Source organism: Buteo buteo, chromosome 7 (assembly GCF_964188355.1).
Source record: "Buteo buteo chromosome 7, bButBut1.hap1.1, whole genome shotgun sequence".
NCBI lineage: Eukaryota > Metazoa > Chordata > Aves > Accipitriformes > Accipitridae > Buteo > Buteo buteo.
Window position 1 is genome coordinate 42,947,277 of NC_134177.1, and position 26,711 is coordinate 42,973,987.

At 45.3% G+C, this 26,711-nt stretch overlaps 3 protein-coding genes and 1 long non-coding RNA gene across 9 annotated transcripts in view; 2 read left to right on the forward strand and 2 right to left on the reverse strand.

The window, feature by feature from the left end:
• The window catches only part of PIGL (phosphatidylinositol glycan anchor biosynthesis class L), an 84,292-nt gene that overhangs the window by 50,679 nt on the left and 6,902 nt on the right, over window positions 1–26,711 (forward strand). The window contains exons 5-9 of one of the 5 annotated variants that reach the window (XM_075032833.1): window positions 4,379–4,410; window positions 9,914–10,047; window positions 11,193–12,118; window positions 19,247–19,414; window positions 21,271–21,441. In XM_075032833.1, coding sequence (XP_074888934.1) covers window positions 4,379–4,410; window positions 9,914–10,047; window positions 11,193–11,291 — 265 coding nt within the window. In that variant the 3' untranslated portion in view covers window positions 11,292–12,118; window positions 19,247–19,414; window positions 21,271–21,441. Of the gene's footprint in view, window positions 1–3,539; window positions 4,411–9,913; window positions 10,048–11,192; window positions 12,119–19,246; window positions 19,415–21,270; window positions 21,442–26,711 lie in introns of those variants that run through there. The other 4 variants (XM_075032834.1, XM_075032836.1, XM_075032837.1 and 1 more) reach the window with 4 other exon arrangements.
• On the reverse strand, window positions 12,939–16,425 carry CENPV (centromere protein V). The gene is made up of 5 exons (XM_075032838.1): window positions 16,112–16,425; window positions 14,993–15,091; window positions 14,081–14,150; window positions 13,575–13,689; window positions 12,939–13,212 (listed from the first exon to the last, which is right to left on the reverse strand). The coding sequence occupies exons 1-5, from the start codon at window positions 16,360–16,362 to the stop codon at window positions 13,088–13,090; spliced, it is 660 nt and encodes a 219-aa protein (XP_074888939.1). The 5' UTR covers window positions 16,363–16,425; the 3' UTR covers window positions 12,939–13,087.
• LOC142033137 (uncharacterized) lies at window positions 18,928–23,506 on the reverse strand. 2 transcript variants are annotated; one of them, XR_012651088.1, is made up of 3 exons: window positions 23,331–23,506; window positions 19,480–19,651; window positions 18,928–19,081 (listed from the first exon to the last, which is right to left on the reverse strand). It is a non-coding gene; the product is annotated as an uncharacterized LOC142033137 (long non-coding RNA). The 2 variants fall into 2 exon arrangements; XR_012651087.1 differs by lacking the exon at window positions 18,928–19,081 and adding an exon at window positions 19,310–19,396.
• On the forward strand, window positions 23,597–25,962 carry UBC (ubiquitin C). The gene is given in 3 exon segments (XM_075032832.1): window positions 23,597–23,673; window positions 23,675–23,699; window positions 24,421–25,962. Coding segments are annotated over 3 exon segments (1,467 nt in total). The 5' UTR covers window positions 23,597–23,611; the 3' UTR covers window positions 25,801–25,962.

Sequence of the window (26,711 nt, forward strand, 5' to 3'; positions counted from 1 at the left end):
CTTTAAGGATGTTTTGAGCAGGGAGGAATCTGTTTTTTGGGTGATTAGCCTGATGATAGTGAATGGTATCCCATCTACCATTTTTATTTGATGGGCTAGAATGGGACTCTGATCTCTCGCTCCTTTTCAGCAGCTGTAGCCTGTTCATTTCAAATGAGTGGCATCTCATTTATGTTTTTAAAGGAAGGTGCTGTTTTGTATTTCCCTTGCCTTTTCCCAGAAAATCCTCTTTTCAAAACTGGTTATCATTTGGTCTGTCTTGGAAAAAGATTTCCTGTGTCATTGATGTGTTTGTTTGGGATTGTTTAGCCCTTGCTGGAGTTCTAGGTTCCCTGCAAAGTAAAGAAGAGTGCTGAAGAAATAACAGGTTCCAGTATCTTGTGTTTCAGCCTGTCCTTTCACAGTCCAGCTCATTTCTGGTGTTTTGTTTTACTGATCCTAAATGTCCCAGGGGAACTTAGGAGTGGTGGCTGTGATTGCACCCAGGCTGCCCCCATGAGGTCAAGATAGAATTGTCATCCTCTGTTTACCCTTTGGGACTCTGTGCCTTTCCGTCAGAGGACTCTGCCCCATGCCTGGCATATATCCCATAGCTGGGTATGTTGTCCTAGATTTTATCTCATTCCTTCACCCTGCTCCCTCTTTCCTTAATTTGACTAAGTTCATTCATCCCAGTGCCCTTCCATGATACTGTTGAGAGCTGTTAGGATAAAGTTGAGCACAGGGCACCAGCATTACAAGGATTCCCCCCTAAAGAAGTTTTTTTTTCCAAAGAAACAGCCTCAAGGAATGTCCTTCCCAGCATCACTAGGCTGCTAGCAGCATGAGTGGAGCAGTGACACTGCACATTCTTCTCCCAGACAGTGCAGGGACCAAAGCACAGAGCCACAGAGCAGCTCTGTCAACTGGAAGATGTCTGCATCAACACCTTTTTTTCTGACTGGCAGAAGCATCTTTTGCCACTGCAATAAGCATGAGTACGGAGTGCCTGAATAGTGTTTTACAAACTGCATGTTGCTACATGGTGTAGTTCAGGGTGCATGGAAATGGAGCCAGAAAGTCTGGTTAGGGAGGGAGGAGGCATTCCAGATAGCAAACATTCAACATCTGGCAAGTATATCCTTCTAATATCTTTGTGATTCCTAGGAGACTGGCTGTTCTTCCTCCTTCACATCTGTTTCATCAGATTAATTGGGCAGATTAGAGGTTAGGATCCTAAATGGAGCCCCAATGCATCTTTAAGACATCCATTCTTTGCCATGCTCTTCAAAATTGTATTTCCCCAGTGCTCTACAGCAGCCAGCGCCAGGTTTTGCCTTTGGCATGGGAGACTATTTGGAGAGTGAAGTCATTGATTTCAGTGAACAATTTATCATCTAACAGAACATCACCAAAACTGTAATCCACCCACCAGGGTGTCAGTCCCACTTCTGTCCCGGAGGAGTTCTGTGTTCCCCAAGACTGAGGTTTCAGCCCCATCTTGACTTGTTCCTTCTTGCCATCATGGGGAGGTATCAGTGGTCGGTGCCTCTTAGGAGCTAGCCCACTCACTTTGCTGACATCTTTCCTTGAGGATGAATTAATAAATACAGGGAATTTGACAGCTATCTCAGTCCTGCAGTTTGCAGGGTGAGAGTCGTTGGACCATTTCAGTTTTTCTGCTGAGCAGATGTAGCTGATAGCTACAGACAGCAATAGCTTTCAATGCAGCTGGTCCTTGAGGGAGGAGCCAGTACCGGGTCCTTGCAGTGCAGAAATGGTTGGTGCCTTCAGATGTCTCAGTGTTTTGAAGTTCTTCATTGCAGAGGGTCTCACTTTCCTTCAAACATGGATCTGAACCTACCACAGACATAATAAAGAGGGTGCATGAGAGGTGCCCTGTAATCAGCTGGCCTCTAGCACTCGGTGGGTGGGTGGGAACAAGCCACCTCAGATCACTTTATGTTTAAAAAGAATTTATAAAAGGTTGCTCCGGAAAAAAACACATGGAAAAAGCTCCTGAAAAAGAGCCTGTTTGTGTTTGACTTTTTGAGATTTTATGCCAAACTCTTTCATTTCACCCAAACCGCAGCACGTCCAATCTATAAAACAACATTCCCAAAATGGCAACAACAGAGAGCTGCAACCTCTCCCCTACTTGGAAGTGTCCCACAGAGGCAGCTCCAGCAGGGTGGAGATGGGAGTGAGAAGATTGATTTGGGAGAGGATTGGCTAGTTTTGTGAACGTGTGCAGGAGGTAGAGTTTTGTGCTTCTCTCTCTGCAACCACAGTTCATTGCCATGTCTTGCCTGAGAAATACAAACCAGCAAAGCTGCAATTCCTCTGCAGCATTACAGCTGGGTGGAGCCCATTCCCATAGCTCTGCACTGAGCCTTGCTGAGTACTGAAGCATTTGGCTCAGGACAAAAAGGATGAGGGGAGAATCAGTTTCTTCATGCCTGTTCTTCCAGATCAGTGTCAGGTCTGCCTGGCAGCAGCCTTGAGGACCTTTCAGTAACCAAAATACAGCTTGTGTCTCCCTGAACCTTTATATAAGCACAAACTCCTTAATTTAATGCTGAATCAAACTTCCCTTCCCTGCTGAAGATGCTTTCTGCTCCTGCTGAAACATTTCCGTGTGAACTCGATCTCTCCTTGCTTCTGTTTCTAGTGGCTGGGAATGGTTATTATTAGTTCACTCTTGGAGCAGCTCTTCACATCCTTTAATTTGCTGTCAGTTAGCGCTTTGAAGGTCCCTCCATGGTAGAGCAGCACACCCAGAACAGACACTAGGACTTCGAATAGCTAGCCAAATTTCACAACCACTCACTGCTTTATCTCTCCGAGCCTGTTTTAAAAAGTTCCCACCCTGCTAGCTTTAGCAAGTGCTGAATCACTTCTTTGGGTGGCCAAATTCTACTTGTGGGGGAAGAAACCTCTGGCAGAAGAGCAAGGCAGATATAATGGAGATACTTAAACCTCCCCGCCCCCCCCCATCCCCCTGCCGAAAAATTGCTGGTAATGTTTACAAGGCAACATTTAACAATCTTTGTCAGAAGAGTAGGACTTGAGTAGTGGGGTAGTAGGTGGCCAACTCAATATTACAAGGCCATTGTTTAGTAGAAAATGGTACTGCTTACAGATCTTTGGCTCTGGAGAAGAGGAGACCGTTGGCAGGAGAATCTATTTAAGGCATATGTCTTCTGATTGCTGTTTGAGTTCTGCCATGACCTGCATTTCTGGCTTGACTTTTGCTTTGCATTGCTTTGGGTATTCATTACTGCGTGCTTCCTATTTTGTCTACGCCTGTGTAGCTAATCCTTTTCCTTGAACTTAACCAACAGCCAGAGATAATCCTAGTTTGAAAGTGACTGGAGAAACATAACAGTTTACATATAATGTATGTTTTATCCTGGTTGATTTACACATGAACTGTCACGTTGTCCTTCGTTAAATACACCACTATAAGATGATAGCAATCGCTTTAAATATTACACAGGGTTAAATAACTTTTCTTTTTTTATTTCCTTTCTCCTTTTGGCAAATGTTCCATTGTTTAGATATTTTTTTTTCTTATGGAAGAGCAAGCCTGGGTGTGGGACAGCTCTGAGTGCCATCTGCTGGAGACCTGCTTCCTCCCATCCCTGTGATGGGCCAAATCTGGAGGTGATGAAAATGGTGGTGTGAGCATAAGTGCTCTGAAGCCATGAACCACAGGCTAGAGCAGGAAAAACAAGAGAATTAAAAAGGAATTGAAGCTAATACCCTCTGATGCCTTCACCATATCAGGATCATTTGCTTACACTTCTTGATGGAAGTACCATGACTGTTCACATCTCCTGCACTGGTTGGTCCCCTCATTCTGTTTCCAAGGGATGTATTTTTGCTACAGAGACTTCCCAGAACAAAGTCATGAAGGGATCACAGTCTTCGTGAGCAAAAAGTCAGAGCAGCTTCTCACATGTCCCATGGGTTAGAAAGAAAGAAGCTGGTCCCCAAACAGGAGCTGCCACTGAGGCAATGTCCCTGGTCAGTAGACACAAGGCTTTAAGGAGCCACTGCTCTCAGAATTGAATAGCCTTTGGCAGCCTCTTGCAGTTTTCCTTAGTGCAACATGAGAAGTTTGAGAGTGAGGTGGATTTATGGAGCTTATCTGTGCTGTGTCCCAGCGGCCAGGATGAGGAAAGTAATGGCAGAATTGTGTGGAGAATGAGACTTACCAATGCCTGATGTGTGCATCCAGTGTCGGCTCCTGAACTTTCTTATAAGATTAGCCATTGTAAATGTGTGTGTGTATTAAGAGAAAAGGGTTGATTTAGTGTACAGAGTTCATACCTGTAAAATCAGGATTTTAATAACTTCATTGAGTGTTTACCCCTATGTATCTCTTCATTCACAGGTACCTGCATTCAGAGCAGAAGTTACCTGAAGGTATGTCACATTATGCATCTATGACCCTGCAGGTATTAGGCAATCGTTTACATTAATGTTCTGTCCAGGGTTTCATCTGCCTAACTCGCCTCTATTTGCAATGCAAATGAAACCCACAGCTGAACTCTTCCTTGCCCTTTTATCTTCCCGCAGTTTTTTACCAGCTCAGGCTTCTCTGCAGTCACTTTTCTGTCCTTTGGGGTTGTCCTGTCTCAGTGGCGTGATTCAGTGTCTGGCCTATGCCTCTTGCTGTCTTGTGTGAATATGAGTGCTATTTCCAAGTCTCTCAGCTGAGTCCCAGAGTTTTTGGTCACATCTTACTTGTAAGCTGGTTTGTTGGGGTTTTTTTGGTTGTGGGTTTTGGGTTTGGTTTTTTTTTGTGACAAGGGCCTCAGAAACTATTACCAGCTCATCCAAAAATGATTGCATGTACCAAGCTGAGCTTCCGTCAAAATGTAGTCAGTATGAGAAAGGTATCTGAAATCTGCATTGGCACAACAAATTGTTGGAATGTTGGAGTGGCTTCTTTCACCTGTAAACAAGCAAATGTCTCTGAGAAACTCTAGCTCTCTGTACAAGTAGGGAAAAGAAAGAAGCAAAGTACAGAAGCAGGTTGCTCTTGACCCCCTTTTCTAGCTGCTGTCCCAGAGTAGATCTGCAGCCCTTATCTCTAGCAAACAGTGCCTGACTCAGGGACAAATTTGTGGAACTAGTTTAAGCACAAAGCTGTCAGCTGTTTGGACAGAGCATAGGAAGATGGCTTAACCAGGCCCACCCAGTCAACCTCCTGCTCCCTCAGCAGCCACCCAGACTGTATTTCTTTAATGCTAATTCCCGAATAATTGTAGGATTTGAATGTGTCACAGCAAATCAGTTTTAATTCCCTGCTAGCAGCAAGTTGCAGACCAAGATCTGATGGAAACAGCATGAGCCAAGATGGCAGAATGCCCTTTTACTGAGTTCTGACTCTAGTCTCTTCAAGAGCAGTATTAATGCCAACTTCTTCCTAGGACCTCATCTTTGTTCAGCTTTGGGATGCAGCAAAGAGCTCTCTGTGTGCAGTGCAGAGAAGGAACAAGGAACTGCAGTGGTTAGATGTCACTGCTAGATGTCAGGCCTTATCTAGACTGAACAACCTTCATGTGCTGTTCATGAAGGTTTGTTAGATAAACTGTGGCCCTGAATATGGGCTGTGCCTCAAATTGGTTCAGGTTTGAAACAGACCCATGTACAGACAACATTTCCATTTCTCTAGCAGCATCAAGAGACTCCTGAAGCTATGTGAAAGCCTTGCTGCTCTGATTACATCACATCTGACATGACCTACAAACACCAAAGGAACAGGGAGCTCCCATGCTGCTGCTTACGCTAAGCCTTTCCAAATATAGTTCCAGTCTCATTGAAATTCCCAGTATTTATAATTTGATCTGGCAGGCGTGCAGGGCTGTGCATCAGAGGGGCTTAATGAAAAAAGAGTGATGCTGGGATTGAGGCTGTCTGGATAGAGCTGAAAGGCATGTTCAGGCCATGGAAATGTGCTGCTCTCCTGTTGGTAAGAGAGAACTATTTCTGGGTGAACCTGTGTAAGCCCATGTGATCAGGGAATCCACAGAAAATCTCTCTGCAAATGCAAAACCCAGCTAAGCCTTGCATTGCCTCAGTGGTATGCAAATGAGCACCCTAAATATCCTGCTTTGCTTTCTAATGCCTTTAGCCAGCATAAATACAACAGGCTTTTTATAATCTGTAATCAAGTTCTCCAGCCCAGGCACAAGCACATAGGCTTGTTTCAAGAAGCCGAGACAGCGGCTGGATATGCATCCACCCCTACTGCTGGCCCCATCCACCTATAACCAGCGGTCTTCGGAAAGAATTGGTGTGCTAACATCTGTCAGGAGCAGTGCAAGCCTTTAGCATGCATAGATCTGCCTATAGTCTTCTCATTCTAGGCACACTTGCTGCATAAGTGATTTGGAAGTAGAAGCCAAGCCAAACAGGCTGCAGGCCTCATGCACTTCTATTCTAGGCCTAATCCACTAGCTATATTGATCTTGCCCTTTCTGCCAACCTAGAGAGGTTGTATTACACTGTTAATCCCATCCTGCCCAGGTCACAGTCACAACAGGCTCTGAAAAGCTTCACCTGCTGGTGTCACAGGAGTAGACTCATCAATGGCAGCACTTCTCTTACCCTTCTTGGCAGGGAGCAGCCTGTTTCTCTGAACCTGTTTCCATCTCTCCCTGAACTGTACATTCCTTCCCTGCTTCATTTCATCTCACGTTCCCATGTGGAGAAGCCTTTGCTGTCAGCACGTGGAGATCCTTGTCACATCACTAACACAGAAGACTCTTATAGTGCCCTTCATTTTGTGAGGCTCGAATGCCATTGCTTTGCCTGATGTGACCGATGGGGGCCCAGGAGGTCAGACTGATCAATACTGAAATCACTTGCTGTTGTTTTGAGCCCTTATTGCTGAGCTTTGGGGAACAAAAGGGCATAATTGCTGCATGAATTAATATTTCTTAGGGAAAAAAATTGAGGAAAGGGAGAGCACATTTTGTTAATAGAGCAGCCCAGGCTTCACAGATTGGTGGTGGGTAACCCTACTCCAGGCCTCTCTTCCCATCATTGCAAGTAGGAATTCATGTGGCATTGCCAGGGTCCATTAACAACTATCCAGGAAAGGAAAGACCCATTGTCCCATGTTTGCTCTAGCCTTGTCCTCCCCTGTAAGCACTGAAAGCAAACAGGTGGCTAGTGGGAATGCTGACTACAAGAGCAAGGGGATCCATATCTATTCCTTTCCTCTACTGTGCCATGGTGCAGCACCGTACTAATTCTTTTTTCTGAAACTACCCACCAACAGATTGGGCCTGCTGAGCAGCCCAGAGGATCTCTGCAGAGTAGCGGGGGAAGAGTGATTCCCCAACTCACGGCACATCACAAGTTGCTTCCAAGTTTGCTACTGGGAAACAAGAAATGTCTTTAGTGGGACTAAAAGGACTGTCAGGGCACTTCTGTGTGCAACTGGAACACTTGTCGCTGCAGAGCATCCCGTGCAATAACAAGCTGAAACCGTAAGGCAGCTAAACAGCAACTGCTCTCTCAGTCACTTGTCAAGGTGGACCATAAGAGAGACAGGGTCTCAGACGGGAAGTAGCACAGGCCACGCTGGTCACACAGCTGCCTGCATTCCTGCACGTCCAAGGGTCTCGATGCAGAGAGCTTGGCACAGCCATCGGTCCTTCCAGATGGCATTGCACAGCTGCTGCTCTGCAGGGATGGGCGCGATGACCTTGCGAGGGTTGGATGGCTGAGGCTGCAGTAGGATGGGATTAGGGACACGGTACTGACATAGTTAAGACAGCAGGGCCTTCAGGGCAGAGGGGTGCCGAAAGTGATTCTAACCTGGGCAACCTGGGCAAGGCACTGCCGGCAGGAAAGCCGGCTGTGGGTCCCTGCTCCCTCCGCAGCTGGTGGACACCGCCATCTCCCGGCAGCTCCTGGCAGGCCGGGCCTGCAGCAAATGTCCATGAGATTCAGGAGGGCTTTGCCTCCGGTTCCTGGCACAGCACAGACTCGTGTCAGCGTTTGTCTGGATGGAAGTGCCAGTGATTTCCCTTGAGGCCTCTAACCCAGCCCATTGCTGCCCACAGCAGGAGAAAGTAACTCCTTTGAGTGCTTTGTCCACCCTGCTGGGGAGTCATGTCCCAGGATCAATGCAGAAAGAGAACTGGAAGGGGAGCATGGTCCTGGAGCCCTCTGTGATACTGAAATAAAGAGTTTCCAGTTTCGCTTTTGAGAGTGGAAAAGGCTATTGAAAAGTTGGAACAAATTGTACATCCTTCTCTTGAACGACAAAGAAGAAAGAAAGGAATTGAAAGATCCTGGAGATGTGCTGGAGGGAGTCCATCAGGGCTGCTATGTCCTGCCATTGCAGGCTTTGGCTGGAATAAAAGCAAGACCTTTCTTTGCAGTGAAATGAGTTAGCATCACTGGAAAGAGGCAGGGGACACAAATCACTTGTGAGGGGATTTGTGGAGGATCGTCCTGTGCATGTTCTTTGTTCCTGGGTCCAGCGTGCCTCCCCTGACTGGGGAGGGAGTGGTGTTGGTGGGGTATCTTTGAGTACCATGCTCTACTTTGGAGACTTGTGGGGCCTTGTGCCTCCAGGAAATTCATTCACCATAAGAGCAACAAGTTTTGCTTTCCTATCTTATGCTTGGTAGAGGCTAGACTGAAGGATCTACCAAATCTCCAAAGTAGGGAAGTTAGCAGCAGGTTGACTGTTCAGATCATTGTGGGATGAGATTCCTGAGTGCTAGCAGATCTGCATAGAGGGCTCCTAGCAGAGGCATCATCACCTCTCTCACAGAAACCCACCTTGTGTAGTTACTCCTTTAGGAAAAGACGTTTGCTTCTGCCCCTGTCCTGGAGAATCTTCTCCCTTAGAAGGACACAAGTCCTGCTTACATTTTAGGGCCGAGAGGTATTTCAGCACCACCACTTTGCTTTGTGCTCAGGACATAACGAACATAACAGCTTAAGCAGTATTAGACGTGAGTACAGGCTTCACACAATAAAATGTCCATTAGGCAGCCGTTGTGCAATTCAGCATTGTTCTTTGTCTCCTTTGTATAATTTCACTGTTTAAGGGCACACTGAAGAAAATCTCATTGCAAATCTAATTGCGTATCTGACCACCTCAGTAAACTGTGACTTTGGCCTCTTCTGCAGAACTTTAATACAATGTCTGAAGTGTGAAGCATAATCACAGCAGCTTCCAAGCCCTAAGAAATCCCAAAGCAGCTCCTTTGAGAGCTACAGGCTCTTAATGGGACCATCAGTAGCTCTGAGCTCATCAGTGAAGACAATTTAGCCATGGTAGAAAAAATAGAAATTAACTTTTGAGTTCAAGGGGCTCTTTAAAACAGAAAAAAAATTGCACACCAGTAGAACCTTTATATCTGTTACATCTGAGCAATGAATTCTGGAACTCTGTTAAAATATAACTGCCTGCCTGAGTTAATATTTGATACAGTCATTCCTGAATCTTGTAAATATTTTTTCTGTAGCCAAGAATTGGAGTAGAAAGAGGAAATTTCATTTCTGTAGCTGAAGCAGAGACTGCTGTTTTAAATTTCCATTATATGATATAGTGCCAGCATTCAGAGAGCCATCTGTGCTTTTTCCTTTGAGTCTAATTACGTAGGAATAATTTAAATTATAAGAAAAAAAAACCCAAACCCTCTATATTCAGAGCTAGCTTTGCTTCCCACAGACCCCATACAGAACAAGAACCAGTACAAATGGTCATAGACATGCACTGGGCACAAAGAGATCCTCGTGGAAGCATGAGTAGAAGCTGCTCCCCTTTTTGTACAAAAAGGATCCCCATAGCCAGCAATACAGGGCAGCCTGCAAAGACCTGCTGAGTGTGGAGAGTTGGGCACCTTACAAGAATACTGTAGTTTTGAAATATTTATTCTCTTTCTCTGTCTAGGGTGCTGTGTACTCGTGCTTGAATCAGTAAATCTCTTCCGGAAGTACATCTCTGTCCTGGATGTACCCATTTCCTGCCTCCTGCCCAGAGATGCACTCTTCATACTCACAGAGGAGGAGACTGAACAAGCCAGGGTGAGATGCGTGGTGGTACCTGCTTAACCTGTTTGAATAGCTCGTCATCATTGTGAAGACTTTAGTTAGAAGCGTCATATTGATAGAGAACTTCATAAATATTTATATACATGGACTACAAATATTACTTATAAATGATCTTCAGTGATTTGTAAAACATGAACAAGACAGGTTGCTTCATGTGCTGTGTGGATAGCAGGACAGGGCTGAGCAGATTTGCAGCTCAGAGATCTTGAGTAGTCACAGTGCACTGAGTTTTACACTGTGTCAAGGATGTAGGATGTATTTCAGAGGAGGCTGGATCCAACATAATATTCTGAACATGAGAGTAGCCTGTGAAAGAATGGCTTGACTGAGCGCCAGGAACCATGTCCTTGGATCATAGCTCTAACTAAAGATAGAGACAGCTTGTGAAGTTGTGATCCAAAGCTCTTTATGAGTTCCCTTCTCTACTCTATATTTTTTGAACTATTTTGCTGCATGAGATCTCACACATTTAGGCCACAGTTACCTATATCCAAATCTGATGAGCTCCCCTTCCATAGCATGAAAATACTTGCCTGGCAAACAGTACTGTTAATCCACAAATTACATAACTTTCCTGCTTTTGAGGCTGCTAAAAGATAGTTATGTATAGAAACTGCTCTGATAAACGTGGTGTTATTCCCTTGTGTTTTTTGTTTCTGAAATCTGACCTTTCTAAGCTGGTGCACTATAAATAGATTAAGTTTCAGCTGGCAATGTATGATCGGAAACATCAGGCAAAGCATTCTCAGATGCACACCTATCAGGTTTCTCCTTCCCCAGCATGTGAACACGCAGGTGTGAGATCACATAGGGAGGAGGAGTTAGATGTGACAAAGAAACTGTCACAGCACCAATCTGCAGCTGATAGTGTCCTTTCTAGCAGGACCCCTCTGAACACTAGGCAGCACACCACCAGTGACATAGGGGCAGACAGGCCTCTCCCTGCCCTTTGGCCCCATAGAGTAGGCAGCCTTCTACCTCCCACTACTTGTTCCCTGCTCACTGAAAACAGGCTGTCCTGTAAATTGGCAGTGAACCGCACAGGAGGCCTAGGAAACTGCCCTCACATTAGGTCGAGAACGTTCTTGTAATGCTTTCTCAACTATTTTTCCTTCTAGAGCGCCATGCGGTGTCATCGCAGCCAGCTCCTCTGGTTTCGCCACATCTATATGCTTTTCTCACGTTATATGGTGATCAATTCACTCCGCCTTCTGTGAAAGACACACCGCTCACAACTTCAGGACTAAAAGAATAAGTGAAAAAAAAAAAAAACGTGACAGGCCCAGGACTAAGGAAAACTTACATTCTCAAGAGGACAGGATTCTCTTTGTGTAGCATTCTTGCAGACTACAGAAAATGGGCTGTATGAACTTCCTCCTGAATATCTTATTGCCTGATACATTGAGATGAACAGGGTTTAACAGCTACTCTATTTTCTCACTGTAGAAGCTTAAATAGGATAAGAAATTTCGATTAACCTAATCAGGAGTCAAATGCAGGAGCATTCTTCATTAGAGAAGATACGGCACAAGCTATTTTTCCCCAAGAGGATATAGCTGTGAGGACTGCTTGGTGACTATCTCTTGGTGCTTTTCTAAAATCCAGATATCAGGAGTAACACTTCAAAGATCATGCTCTCTCCACAGATAAAAACCAGAACCACAAGACCTGTCTTATTTAGTCAGAACTTTAAAAAGCCAAAGCTTATGAATAAAACATCAGAAATCCAACCAGTTTCTCTAATTGCACTGATCTTTGCTGCTACTGCTGCTTCTTTCATACACATTGTGTTGCAGCCTCTACCTTCGCAGAGTGTCCCTCATGAAACATGAGCATTTCTTCTTGCTTCAGAACGTGGGGTTCGAGATCAACTCACAAGAGTTTCAACAGGATGTAAGAATGAGGTGCAAGAGACCCAGACTGTAATAAGGTGTTTTATAGAACATATGCGGAGATAAAAATTGCAAGAAGTGTTTCAAAAGCTGTTCCACTTATGTAAAAGAAAAGTGCAAGAATTAAAGATCCTCTCCCTTTATGTTAAAAGGTAAGTGAAGCAGCTTTCAGTGGTTTCGTTTCTTAGCCTATACAGAGATTTTACTAATGATTTGGGTTTCTGTGGGGTCACGGTGGAGCAAAGTCAGCAGTACTCAACATTTCTGTGGGCCTTTGCACTCATTTATGTGGGCTTACATGTACAGAAGGCATCTTTCCTGCATCTACACAGCTAGTCATTGCATAGTTAAGATCAGAGCCCAAATTGCCAGATCCTGATCTGTTGCTGTAAGCACATCCTCCTCCTGAAGACAACAAAGAGTTCCTGGTTGTACTGAAGTACGTGCTCATTTTTGTAAGAGTATGACAGTGTTGAACTCTGTTCCCTGGCCATGAGTCAGTGCCTGAACATATGCCTAGTCAGCCTTAAGACCATGCCTAAGTCCAGGCTTAAGCAAAACAGTACTTAATCACGTGAATAACTTCAGCGGCCCCTCTCTTGCATACAGCTAAGCACCTGTGCCAGTGCCTTACTGAACCTGAGCCTAGGCTTTACTGAGCTTGAGCCTGCTAAGCTCTTTCAGATCCCCTTTAACATTAAATCCATGGTAAATTCATTGAAGTCAATGGAGAAAAAACAGTGTAAGTTAGTATTATGTCCTAAGCAAGAGATTATCTTATATGGGACATTTTTATAAGCCAGACTTGAAACACAGGAAATATCCATACAAGCAAAGATTAGATTTTTTTTTTTAATACTTTGCTCTGTTTATTGTGATTTAAACTTTAGCACAGCTAAGGGCAAAGTACCAAAATAGCAGCCCTGGGGTGGTTTATGGAACAGAGGTAGTTTGAAAACTGAAAGTCACAAATGAGTGGGACAGGCAGCGTAGAAAGATTTATTTAAGAAACAGAGAACAGATAACAATAATGTAGAGATTGATTTTGCCAACCCTCACCCAGGAAAGCCCAGACTATAGTTCCACAGCAGTGCTCCAAGTTCAGCTGCTGGAAAGTTGTGTCAGGGTTTTGACATGTCTCTGATGGTCTTATGTTCCTTCACTGCCTTCTCCCATTCCTTGCCATTGATATCCTCTGTGACAATGGTCTGCACGGTGCCATCATCCAGGCAATGGGGAGCTATTCCTGAAGAAAGACAGAGTACATAGAAACCTGCTTTTCATAGATAAAGTGTGGGGGAGATGCCTGCACCACTCTGTGGATGGGGCATCTCGGGGAATGGTACATGCTCAGTCCAGCTATTGCTGTAAGGCTGAGGAGCCTAGATGAGAAACCTGTCACAGGCAGAAGCCCATACATCATAGGTAAGACTGTTTCTTATGGAGGAGCTACAGGTTCAGACTGCAGTTCCAGATGTTTAGCACTTTAGGAACAAACTCTTAAGACACATGCTGCTCACTGCTGTCATGTTAGCATCCAATGGAGTCTTTATCCAAGGTTTGCTTGGTGGTAAACTTTGGTTACCACAGCTTATTCTTTCTACCTACCATAACCATCTGGATTAGAACGAGGAGTATAAAAGCTCTGTACGCCACAGGTCTTGCAGAATGTGTGCTGGGCACGATGTGTGTTGAAGGTGTATGTTGTCAAATTATCAGCACCCTAAGCAAATGAAAAGCAATGTAAGTTTTCCACACATAGGTGTATTACTTTCTATGGGCCTGTAGGTAAGAAATGTAAAATTTAAAATACCGCCTTCATGTCTTTACTTGAGATGCAGAGTTCTGCATTCATGCTCCTTTTCTGAACCCCTGTGCTTTGTATATACACGTGTCCATAACAGTCAAGTCTGAGAACTGCAAGAGCTCTAACATCAGCTCACTAAATAAGATGCACTAATACATCCACACCAGATGGCATAAAACTCAGCCATTTCCCCCAACCAGCCATAGACAAACTTAGGATAGAAAACTGGCTGCCACTTGCATCTTTGAGGATAACACTGAATTATACTGCTCGTGTTCATGGCCATGCTCTTACATTCTTACTCTACCTTCAGCAACTTGAAACGCGACGCTGGGACAATGAAGTGTCTGTTCTGTTTCTTTGTGCAAATGCTGCAACTGTAAAAGAAAAAGCAGACCTTTCTAGAAGCAGCCAACAAGTTGTAGTACAGCAATCAGATCTAGCATGGACCTCTTGACAACAGAAATCCCACTGACAGCTAAAATGGCTCCTGGTTAGCATCACAGAGGTAAGCAGCAAAAGTCGACTCGTGGTATCAGTAGTGTTTGGCGAAGCACATCCATGAAACAGACTGACCCTACACAGCTACACTGACAAAGTATTCTCCTACACCAAACATTATATGCCATTTTTTCTTCACATATACAACTCTCAACAGGCATAGCTAGGACAGACTCTAGCCCTGAGAAATCCATTTAATCTTTCAAACTAGACTTTGCCAGTTTTGCTAACATTGTTTACCTTGCAAACAAGAAAGTAAGGTTCAGAAGTTCACCCATGAGCTAGAAGTAAACTAGTTGCAGGCAAAGGGGGATCACTATTGAAATCAGATAGTGTTGTAGTTTGAAGCACATGTGGTCAGACATGTAATGTTCACTTGAGAAGACCAAGTTAAAAAAGGATTGATGTGCTTTGAGCACACTGCACTTAGAGGAAACATAAAGCAGACGGCTGAACACCTGTATTCATTAGATCTCTTCTGACACTTTCTGCGGGAGCATGGGTGTGAGACCTGAAGTCCTACCCAAAGAAGCAGCACCTGAAATCAGAAGCAGGACTGCTCCCATATTGGATCAGGACATAATTAGGGGTATACCCTATGGAAACAGCTCAAAGGATGTTCTGCAGTTGTGTCATCTTCTTTTAGCTCTAAGGTATTGATTGGAAAAGCATACAAGCTTATATTCATCTATGAGAATAAGGAACAAAAAAAACTCACTTGCAGTTAAAAACATGCAGATCTGCTGAAGCCCAGACCTCAAAGCGGATGGCTCCGCAGTGACAGCCTCCTGTGTGTTTGACCAAACCTCTGTATTCACTGGAGAGAGAAACAACAGAGAGGTTTTGTGATGATTTTTTTTTGGCCAAGAAAACAGTAAAGCTATATACTACATTATTCAATTCTGCTTTGAGCAATTGCAGAACACCAGAATATGTATCCACTCAAATGTATTTTAATAAAATGTGCCAGAGTGAGGTAGAGAATGGCTTTTGTCCTCTGCAGCAATTGCTTTTCTGATTTAGTTAAAATGGTGAAAAGGAAAGAAGAACAACAGTTCAAGTAAAGTACACTCCGCATGCAATACAAAACATATGCTCCCCTGCCACAGTCCAGGTCAAAATGCTGACCCAGGCTACAGCATTATCTGTGCACAACAGTACATAGAAGCGAGTGGTATTATCACAAGACAGCCCTCTGGGAACTGAATTTTCCCACAATTTTTGCACAACTGCTCCAGCACTACTAATATTCCTCCATTTAAAAGCTGGGAAAAGCAGCGACAAGTGGATTCTATGCGATGTTGGAAATTCATTTTATTTTGTATTGTAATTGCAGAGGAACTTGACGATCAAGGAATTTCTGAGCTTGTGCTTCTCCCTCTCCCCTAGGACGCCTCCATAGCAACTGGGCAGAATCACCATGCTAGGTCAAACGCAAAATGCAAAGGAAAAAAGCTTTTCATTTCAGATTTTCACTCCCACGGACAGTTACTGATTACAGCCCGGTGATGATGTGCTGTGCTCTGGAAAGAGCGAGCACAGGAAATGGGTGGAGATTTAGAAGCTGAGCCTCGCTGATCCCGCACGATGCCCCCAAGGGCATTTTTGATGGGAGAGCCCTAAACCACAGGAAGCTTTAGCATAAAAAGCCACTTTCTCCGTGGTGCGTGTGGGGGACACCCTCCCCCCTCGCCCTTCTCTGCAGCTTTCCAGAAGCCCGTGTTTACTGCCCTGCAAATGCTGCCAAGAAGACGATGATCTAACGGGGGAAGGAGCCGCCGGGCAGGGTGGCTCAGCCTGGAAACTGCGGGAAGAGCCGCCCCGGCCCCGTACTCACTAGGCGTCCAGCAGCAGCCGCGCCGCCTCCTCGCAGCTCAGCCGGTGCCGCTCCTGGAAGGCGGCCCAGCGCCTGCTCTGCGCCCCCAGATTGAAGGTGCCGGGGCCGGGGGGCTCTGCCTGCGCCCCCGGCCCGGCCGGGGATCCGTCCGCCTTCTTCCCTCGCCCCCGGCGGCTCCCGCCCGCGGGGGAGCTGGCGGCCGCGCTGCCCCGCCGGGACCGCCGCGCACTGCCCGCCGTGGCTCGCCCCATGCGCTACCGAGCGTTGTTGCGCCGCGCCCGCCAGGGGGCGCCGCAGTGTCGCGGCGCCGCGCAGCGGGAGCCGGCGGCGGGGGGGGGCCGGCCCGGGTCTCTGTGTTAACAGGGAGGCCGCGGAGAAGGCTCCGCTGTTGGCATCGACCCCGTCGGCCAGCTGTAACGGGGGACGGCTGGGGGGGGGCGGGGGGGAGGTGGGCCCCGTGAGCGAACAAAACTGGAAATCACGGAAAACTCGGCCCACGCTGTTAGCCGGTTTGCCCAAAAGGAAAGCAGGCTCGCCTCATCCTTGTAAAACCCCTCGTAATGCCAGTTATCTGCAAGCGTTAGCATGAGGTTTTTCCTTTAATTATAAACATATGATGCCTCACGTATTCAAGAATGTCAAGGTGCTTTGCAGACCTGAGGTGCTATTAATAGCATATTGTTTCTCGTCACTGCTATGCACCCACCCTCATTGAGAAACAAGGCTGCTGTTTAACAATACTGCAGCGTATTACGATGCAACTTTCGGAAGTGTATTTAGTCCTTCCTGAGGTTTGAAATCATTATGGCAGCCTTGCAGAGAAAGGGGTTCTAACACGATTCCCACTAGACAACTTCTCACAAATTCTGTCACCAAAGTCTTAAAAAGGAAAACGATCGAGATAGTACATAGCTTTAAAAAAAAAACAAAAAACACTTAGGAAAATGTGAAAGCACCCCTCTAGTGGTAAATATCTTAGAAAAGGTTGTTAAAGACAATGCTGTTTCTCAAGTAAAACTATTCAATGCAGGGGACAAGTACAAACTTGTAGGCATCCAACTCGCATTTGGCTGGGGATGGGGGGGCGTGGCACAGAAATCAGTCCGAGCACGAATCTTTGTGCCCAGTGTTGCAGGACTGGAAATTTATTTTGTTTGAGTTATAATCAAGAATTTGTATTTTCAACAGGACTTAATGTCTTGCTCTTCTCAAGAAGGGGAACAGGGAAAGATGTAAACAAGTGAGCTGACAGTCTGTTGTGGGGTAGAAGAAACACCAAAGGGTCATGTCTCAGCCAGGAATATAGCAAAGCAACTGGACAATGATGAAACAGCTATCAGCACTCTCTGGTCTGGAAACAGCTTTAAAAACATGCAACTACAGTGTGTAGGCTGCCTCCTGAGATGGCACATACCAGGACTCGCATAACAATCCTGTGGCTCAGCACCTCTCTTCTCTGATGATAGGAAAGGGCACTGAGTTACAATTTCCTGTTATTCCTCATGTGAACCTCTGTACTGGTTACTCATCCTAATGGAACCATTTTAATACACCGTACGTGACAAATTCCGGCCCATCCCAGCATGTTCATCTGTAGCTCCTGATCTGAGCCACTCCCAGACCTTTAGTCACACTAGATTTCATGTCACTCACCTTATATTTTGGGAGGAAGAGTCACTGAAGTGAAACTGGAGACCAGGAACTGAAACTGAGCCTATGCAGTTTGCAGCATGGATTAATTTGCCTTCAGTGTTGGGTACGGCCAGCAGCAGTTGCAGGTTTCAGCCTACATGGTCTGTCCTTTTCTAAAAACAGTTAACTGCACTAAACGGAAAGCCAGACCATATTTTAGGAGCTTGTTAGCGATCAGTTCACACAAATGACCTCCACTCTGCAAGACAGGAGACACTAGCACTTGTAGACTCTCAAAAAGCAGTTCCAGTAAGAAAACTGCAGTGGCTATCCAGTCCATGTAATATCTGCAGATCTATCACTCTCTGTGCCCCTCCACAATTAGTTCAGCATATTTTAAATGTAGAAAGCATTTTGAGAAGTTAAAGTCTGTTGCCCTATGACATTTCAGGATAAAGAACTGGAAGAAAAAAATGGCAGAACAAACTGCAGTTTTTTTCAGAAGGCTATAATAAAGCAATTCTTTCTCTTTCATTTGTTTTGTATTTTATTACAAAGGATTCTTAAAGCTCAAAACTGTGTCTCACATAAATAATCAATTCAAGAGCTTTATAGTGGATCTCTGGCTGATTATAAATTTCACTGCTATTCTGGTGCAAGCCCTAAATTTCAGTGGTTGCATACTGTATTGTCAGTGTACCTGGGCGGCAGGTGTTTCGCAGTGCCCAAAGAATTAACGGCTTTCCTTTCACTGGTAGGTTACTTCCAAATCTGATGCAATGTTTGGCAAACTTTAGTAGAAGCTAATAGCTTGATGAAGAATGCTTTTGCTTTTAAGCTTCTGAGACAAAATGGAGAAGGGAGAATTATTCACAAAGATGATGGGATGGACAAGAGGAAAAGTCCAGTAAATCACTGTTTGTTCTCTTTAGGTGTCTTGTGATATTCAAAGTTCAACAGCTGACATGTTTTAATGTTAAAGTACAAAGATGTTTTTCTGTGCCATCTCAGCTCTGCTTGTATAACAGTGACTCAGCTCTGCAGACCTGGGTTGCAGCCTGCATTGAGATTCTGTCTGCAAGGGTATTTTCATCGCAAAAGCAGCACTGAAACTGTTTGTGGGTTAAAGAGAATCAGGAACTGTGGATGCTTTTCATCTAATAAGCAGGGAACTAGCAGCAGTGTATAGCTAACACCATACTTAAAAGAACTGAGGTAGTTAAAACTACATAGTTTGTGCAGGGGAGAAAAATGTCAGGGCTTGGATTTTAGTCTTACTATTGTGGAGGGGGAAGCATTCTGGACATTCTCCTTGCCATCAAGGGATCCAAGCTGGATCTGAAAACAAAATACAGGAGGTATCACCTCTGGGCCAATAGATGAAGGCTGTTCAGAATGGCCTTGACAGTGTTTGTTTTTGTTCACTGTTAAGAGGTTCTATTGAAACATATTAATAATGATTAACAGCGTTTTAGGACTTATTTCTTCTTTCTGTTTTTCAAGGTGCTTCTTTGCTATCCAGCTGGAAAACCTCACCCCAGAAGCCACATGCTAAATCAGCTCAGACGCAGCAGAGAGAACGTGAACAAAGAGAGCTCCTTCACTGCAGTGCAGCTTGGAGCAGATCCAAAAGACTCACACGCAGGAGGCAGACTGAAAAGATGCAGACAAGTAATTTTTAGAATAGACCTAGTTATTAATTGTTGCTTTCACTGGCATAACATGCAGACACAAACCTGTGATTTTAGGCTGATGGTGTCTTTATAAAACGCCCTTTAGAAGTCTCCTTACATCAGAAGCCTAGTGAATTGCCACATCTTCCTCTGGGTCATTTAGACCTACAGAGAAAGACGTGCCCAGGCTTGTTTATCGTGGCAGCACAGATCTTAAAGCTGTATCCCATGTGTCCTGCGAAGTCAAAATATGCTTTTTGACAAACAAAACAGGGAGACAGAGGAGTATTGCTCATTTTCCTCTTTTTACTACAAATCTGGATATCTATTTGTTTTTCTTAAGCTTTCAGCTCCTGAAGTTGGCAGCTTATTAAAAACTTTTTTTATTTCAGGTATTTTTAGCATAAGACTTAAAAAACAAAACCCAGATAGTTGTCTTTTTTTGGTAATCTCATAATATTACAGTCAATCTCCCAGTACTTTGAATTGTGGCTATTTTTGTAACCCTTGAGCTTGGCAGTACAAGGACAAGCAGTAACATGCCACAGCTCTATTTGTCTTGTGGCTGGAACTTCAGCAAAGACTGGGCCTTATTGCAGTGTTACACGTTTGGGGAGAAAATATTTAGCTCCGCAACTGTAAACAGGTAAATATAATTATCTTGTGTCATACATAGTGAGAGAGACCTGAGGTACGTATGAGTAATATTATGAGATAGGAATATACATCGTTTTTTCCCTGTGGCAAGTAGCCCTATTTTTATCTAAACAAAGGAACAGTACTGAACTTGCTACACATACTCAGATCGCCTGACTGTCTGGCTGTCCCAAGTTAAACCCTTGTAACTAAAGATAAACAGATTGCTTCATTTGACATTGATAATGTAGAAATGATATGCTGTTGCTAGGCCACTAGTGTACATAAAAAACAGACTCGGCTTGTGTTCTTGAATGTACAGATTCGTTGGAAACATTTCTTTGACCCCAGATTCAAAGTAGGTTGCCTTGTACTACTGCCCAATGACCTACTTTTGAAACCACTTGGAAAGAAGTAGTGTTCCCAACTGCAGGCCCCATGCCCTGGTAAAGGCTGGAACTACCTGTGCAGTCAGGCCAGTCACAAGACACAGATTTCTTTTTTCAGCTTTGCATTTATTTATATACAGTTCACAGTCAGCTGCTTGATGATTCTTATTCTCCAAGAGCTGCTAGAGGAAGAGTGGCATATAAGTTAAATACATATGCTTTGTACAACCACAACAGTTACCATACCATTTAAAAATAAACAGATCTCCTTTGTCTGTATCAAATTCAGGTAGTAAAATATTTTCTAAAGAAATTTCTGCGGTAAAGCTGAAATTCAGTAAAATGAAGTCACAAGGCCACCACCTCCAGCTTGGGAGATTGTTCTGTACACATAATGTTTGAAAATGAGGCAGAATCTGGCCTGCAATACATAAACACTGCATTCTGACTTTAAAAAGAAGTCCCTTTCAACTTGATAATCATTATCATTGAGGTAATATAAAGAATCTATGCAGATATGAAGTGTATAACATTCAGGGCATGAGTTTACCACACAGAAAAAGCCAAGGGACAGGAAAAGAGGTACTTAAGCTCTCTATATTCAGCCCACCCCCCAAAAACGAAAGAGGTAGGCTCTGTACAGGCATGTAGATGGCTATCGCAGATTAATAGTTAGGAGAATTGAATGAATCCAGTCAGTGGAGGCTAAAATGCTAATGGTGGCCTGTGTAGAGTACCTTGCCCGCAGGCTATGTAGATTAGTTTAATTCTGCTAGGCCCTGGAGTTGTGTGCACAAAGCCTAACTCTTTTGTTTCTCTCTTTTGACAGAGGGATAACTGAGGAAAATAATGAGGCTTTTTGCATGGAATTGATGAATTTAATCCATAACTGTTTTTAAAATAGAGTCTGCATTCCGTGTCAGCATGTTGCTGCCTGCAGTTGCTTTGGGTAATGTCATTTCCCTGAAGAATCAAATTTTCAGGAGCCATTGTTAACAAGGTATTTAAAGAACTACCCATGGTAGACCCATCTTATTGGGATTTTATGCTGATCTGTTGATTTGAATACTTACAACAGAAACTGAACAACAATAGTGAAAGCAGATTAGTCATAGGATTTAGCCATACTTCAAAAAAAACAAGGGAGGGCTCCTGTGTTTTCTGGTTTACCCAGAAAGGAAAAAAATGACAGAAATTTCTCCATCTAGAGGGACATTAAAAAACAAAAACATGCACACTAAAATCCTTAATACAAGTCTGATGTGCTCAAACACAGGCTAGTCTTTAAATTAGCCTGTGGTTAATCTCCAGCTTAACAGATGTAGCCTTTCACATTTCTAAGTATTAGTTACTCGTGGCCTTCCTCCTAGGACTCCATGGTATTGTTGCCTGAGGGACACTGTTCCTGGAGCAGTGCCTGGGATATACAGCTTACACAGGCCAGCCTTGGAGGAAACATTTAGTCACCCTGGCACCATGCAAACAAAATGAACCTATTGGAAACACCGAGCAAAACTGGCCACATAAAGAAAACAAATGTGATATTGCCTACATCTGCCTTTTGTCCTAAATTCATGTAGCTAAATAATATTTCCAAGATTGGTTGTTGCCATGGAGCTGTCTCTGAACTTTCCAGTTACCATTTTGCTCTCTTCCTGTTTCTACACTGTGAATAATTATCATTGGGACAATTTATTTCCTTTTTACTGTAAACCAGGAGGTGCTAGCAGACACAAACCCTGTTAGGGGAAAGGAACACAAGAGGGTTTTGTTGTTGTGGTTTTTTGGTGGTTTTCTGGTTTTGTGTTTTGTTCTGTTTTGTTTTTTAAAAAAGGGAAATAGAGTAGCTCTGTACTGAATCTTGCCATTCACATATGTGGTCATGCTTTGCGAGTGGAGGCTCTAACAGCAAGTTTATCTGTCTTCACTGAAGGAGCTAGTAGCAGGTAGAAACACTGCCACATAAAAACCTTTTTGGATTTTGTGTGCTCCAGATATAATAAGATATGAGTTCAGAGTCAGTCTGAAAGTTATAATGAAGCTTAATTAACACAAAGCACATTTCCACAGCAGTTCATGGAAGGAAGTTGCTCCATAATGTCATCAAAGCTTTCTGTTCTGAAGGCAAGTAAACACCCATTTGAATTTCAAATGTCAGCATTTCATCAAAGGGCTTGTTTTGCAACCTCACATTAAAGAATTGTCAGCTGGCTGAAATTGGCTCAAAGGGCTGCTCAGGAAATGTGCCGCATGACGAGGGGCACGCTCACAAGTAGCAAGCGTGACACACCAGGAGTCACCAGCCCTTGCCTAATACCTAAATAACATCTTTCTACCAGCTTTGCTAACTCACTTCTGCTCTTCCTGGCTTTTCCTCACAGCCACATATGACAGGACCACCCCTACAGACTACTCCACGCCCTGCCACAAATGCTTCATGCCACCCCCGGGAAGGGGGTCAGTCTATTTCTGTGGGTCAACAAAAAGCTGGCACCAAGGGTAACCCCTCTTTCTCCAGGCCACTTCTCCCCCAGTCCGTGCCAGGCTCCTCCCTAAGCCTTGCCTGGGGCTGAGACGGGGGCTAAAACAAGCGCCCCAGTGCCAGCCCCATCCCTGACGGGAGGGCTCCGGCCCCTTCCCTCTCAGCAACCCCCCCCCCCGCCCCCCGCTCTCGCCCCGCCGGCCAGTACCGCAGCGCTAACCCGCATGCGCACAACCCCCTCCCCGCCGAAATCTGCCTCCGCAAGGCGGCTCCCCCCTAGCAACAGCGCTGACCTCACCGCGCACCAATCAGCGCCAAGCAGCACCCGAATCTTCCAGAGCTTTCCTCACAGCCGCCCCCCCTCGCCCTTCTCCAGCTTCCCCCCAGATCAACCAATCAACACTCACTCTTCTTACTGCGGCACCAATCAATGTCCAACTTCCCGTTCTAGCTACCAGCCTCTTCACCGCGGCTCCGGATCCATCCGCACCCTCAGAAATTTCTGGATTTTTAAGGGTCTGAGGTCCCACACTAAGACTGCAGGACCCCTTTGCCCCCTGGAAGAGTGATCGGAGAGGAGAAAGGCGAGTATTTTTCATAACAGTGTTTTTTTACTTGGGACTACTTTGGGAGGCGGATGGACACTGCCGTTTACGGAGGCGGGGCCTGTCTGGCAAGAACCGCATAAATGCTGGTGGGAGTGCGTCACGCAGTAGAGTACAGCTGCGGCGGGACAGAGCGTTCGTTTTCGGTGTGCAACGTTCAGGGCCGGAGACGTGAGTTGACTGGGGGGAGAGTTTGGGGGGTTGGAAAGGGAAAAACGGCGTGATTTTGGGGGGGGGGGGGGAATATAAGGTGGGGGTGGGTGCTTGTCGGGCAGTACTTTTTTGTTGGCGGGGGGGGGGGGGAATTGAGCGGAGTCTCGTTTTACTCTGAACCGTATCGCTGGGAACTGGGGGTGGGGTGGTGTGAGATGGAAAAAAAACCAAAAAAAACCCCAAACCTAAAGTAAAACTGTTACCTTAGGAGAAGGAGGTAGCGTTAGGGTGAAAATGGCGGAGGCTGTGTTTGTCTTGCCCGGAAGCAGGTTGCTGAGTCACTGCCCGGGGGGGGAGCAGCACGGTGCGCTGTTGTCGCAGTTCGTCACCGGGAGATCCCGCAGCAGCTGTGCGGGAAGCTGCAGTGGTGCGTCCCCCTGCCGCATTGCTGCAGTGGGGATTGGGGGGGCAAGGGAGGGTCTGGGAGCCGGCTGGTGAGAAGCAATGTAAGGAATCTGTTACAGGAACGTAGAATACTGATCGTGCAAAAGAGATTTAGTTAGTCAAGAACAAAGAGTTGGGGAATGGTTGTAGAAAATTTTAATTAAAAAAACACTAAGTAAAAATCTTAACTGGTATTATATAGTGTGAAATAGTAGTAGTAATCCGTTTATTTAGAAATTGTTAAAGAGTGTATTTTACTGAGTAGCTAAAGCTGAAACTTCGGTATGTTTTGCAGTTCAAAATGCAGATCTTTGTGAAGACCCTGACTGGCAAGACCATCACCCTTGAGGTTGAGCCCAGTGACACCATTGAGAATGTCAAGGCCAAGATCCAGGACAAGGAAGGCATTCCCCCCGATCAGCAGAGGCTGATCTTTGCTGGCAAGCAGCTGGAAGACGGACGCACCCTGTCTGACTACAACATCCAGAAGGAATCCACCCTCCATCTTGTGCTGCGCCTGAGGGGAGGCATGCAGATCTTTGTGAAGACCCTGACTGGCAAGACCATCACCCTTGAGGTTGAGCCCAGTGACACCATTGAGAATGTCAAGGCCAAGATCCAGGACAAGGAAGGCATTCCCCCTGATCAGCAGAGGCTGATCTTTGCTGGCAAGCAGCTGGAAGACGGACGCACCCTGTCTGACTACAATATCCAGAAGGAATCCACCCTCCATCTTGTGCTGCGCCTGAGAGGTGGCATGCAGATCTTTGTGAAGACCCTGACTGGCAAGACCATCACCCTTGAGGTTGAGCCCAGTGACACCATTGAGAATGTCAAGGCCAAGATCCAGGACAAGGAAGGCATTCCCCCCGATCAGCAGAGGCTGATCTTTGCTGGCAAGCAGCTGGAAGATGGCCGCACCCTGTCTGACTACAACATCCAGAAGGAATCCACTCTCCATCTTGTGCTGCGCCTGAGGGGTGGCATGCAGATCTTTGTGAAGACCCTGACTGGCAAGACCATCACCCTTGAGGTTGAGCCCAGTGACACCATTGAGAATGTGAAGGCCAAGATCCAGGACAAGGAAGGCATTCCCCCCGATCAGCAGAGGCTGATCTTTGCTGGCAAGCAGCTGGAAGATGGCCGCACCCTGTCTGACTACAACATCCAGAAGGAATCCACCCTCCATCTTGTGCTGCGCCTGAGGGGAGGCATGCAGATCTTTGTGAAGACCTTGACTGGCAAGACCATCACCCTTGAGGTTGAGCCCAGTGACACCATTGAGAATGTGAAGGCCAAGATCCAGGACAAGGAGGGCATTCCCCCCGATCAGCAGAGGCTGATCTTTGCTGGCAAGCAGCTGGAAGATGGCCGCACCCTGTCTGACTACAATATCCAGAAGGAATCCACCCTCCATCTTGTGCTGCGCCTGAGGGGTGGCATGCAGATCTTTGTGAAGACCCTGACTGGCAAGACCATCACCCTTGAGGTTGAGCCCAGTGACACCATTGAGAATGTCAAGGCCAAGATCCAGGACAAGGAAGGCATTCCCCCTGATCAGCAGAGGCTGATCTTTGCTGGCAAGCAGCTGGAAGACGGACGCACCCTGTCTGACTACAACATCCAGAAGGAATCCACCCTCCATCTTGTGCTGCGCCTGAGGGGTGGCTGTTAAGTTATTGTGCATCTTGCTTGACAAGATTGCCAATAGCACTTGTGTTTGCACTGTAGTTTAATGTCTTAATATTAAGTTAAATGCAAAGTTAATGCAAGCTTAAGTAACTGCTGAACAACTGTCTGTTGAAATGCTAATAAAGTTTTCTGTTGCACATTACAACTTGTGGTCTGTCTTGGTTCAAGCAAGTAAAACTGGTGTACTTAAGTGACGTGCTTACTTTGGCTTTCTTCCATGGCGGTTTAAGCCTCTTTGCATGTATAATGAGCACCTTGTGGATGAAACATATCTGGATTAAAGTCTTAAATTAAGCACTAATACCATGTTACTACTTCCTGGAGTTTAAGATGGCTCTATTTCTAGGAAGGATAATATGTTCTGTTAAAGACCCTGGAAAGCCACAAACTAAATAAAGGGAAAGGAGGTATGATTGTCAGTACAGTGGGGTGGGTTTTGCAGCAATGTGTGAACTTAGTGTGTTTAAATTAACTACTAGTCCTGAAATGAGCATAAACAGTTTCATTGCTTGATGCCGTGAAGTGATTGGAGCCTCGGGGGGGGGGGGGGGCGGGGTGCTATGTAAGCAAACATGAGTAGTTCTGTATTTTTCCAAGTGGAAAAAACTACTGTCTATTCCAGTGACAGCCTGTTTAAAGTGAATTTTACAGAAGTGGGTGTGGGGTGTTTCTCTAGTTGGCTGAACTACATGGAACACATGATCTGGGGAAGGAGTAATTGCAGTGGGAGTTGCTGCTGGTGCAGGGGTGGGCAGGTGGGAAGGCTGCCTTAATACATTTGCTCTAGTGAAAACTGCCTTAAATACTGAATGGCAATACATGACTGAGCAGTATAACAACTTCCTGGTTTCAAGTGAAGGGTTTTTGCATAATCGTTTAATGCCAAAAGCTAGG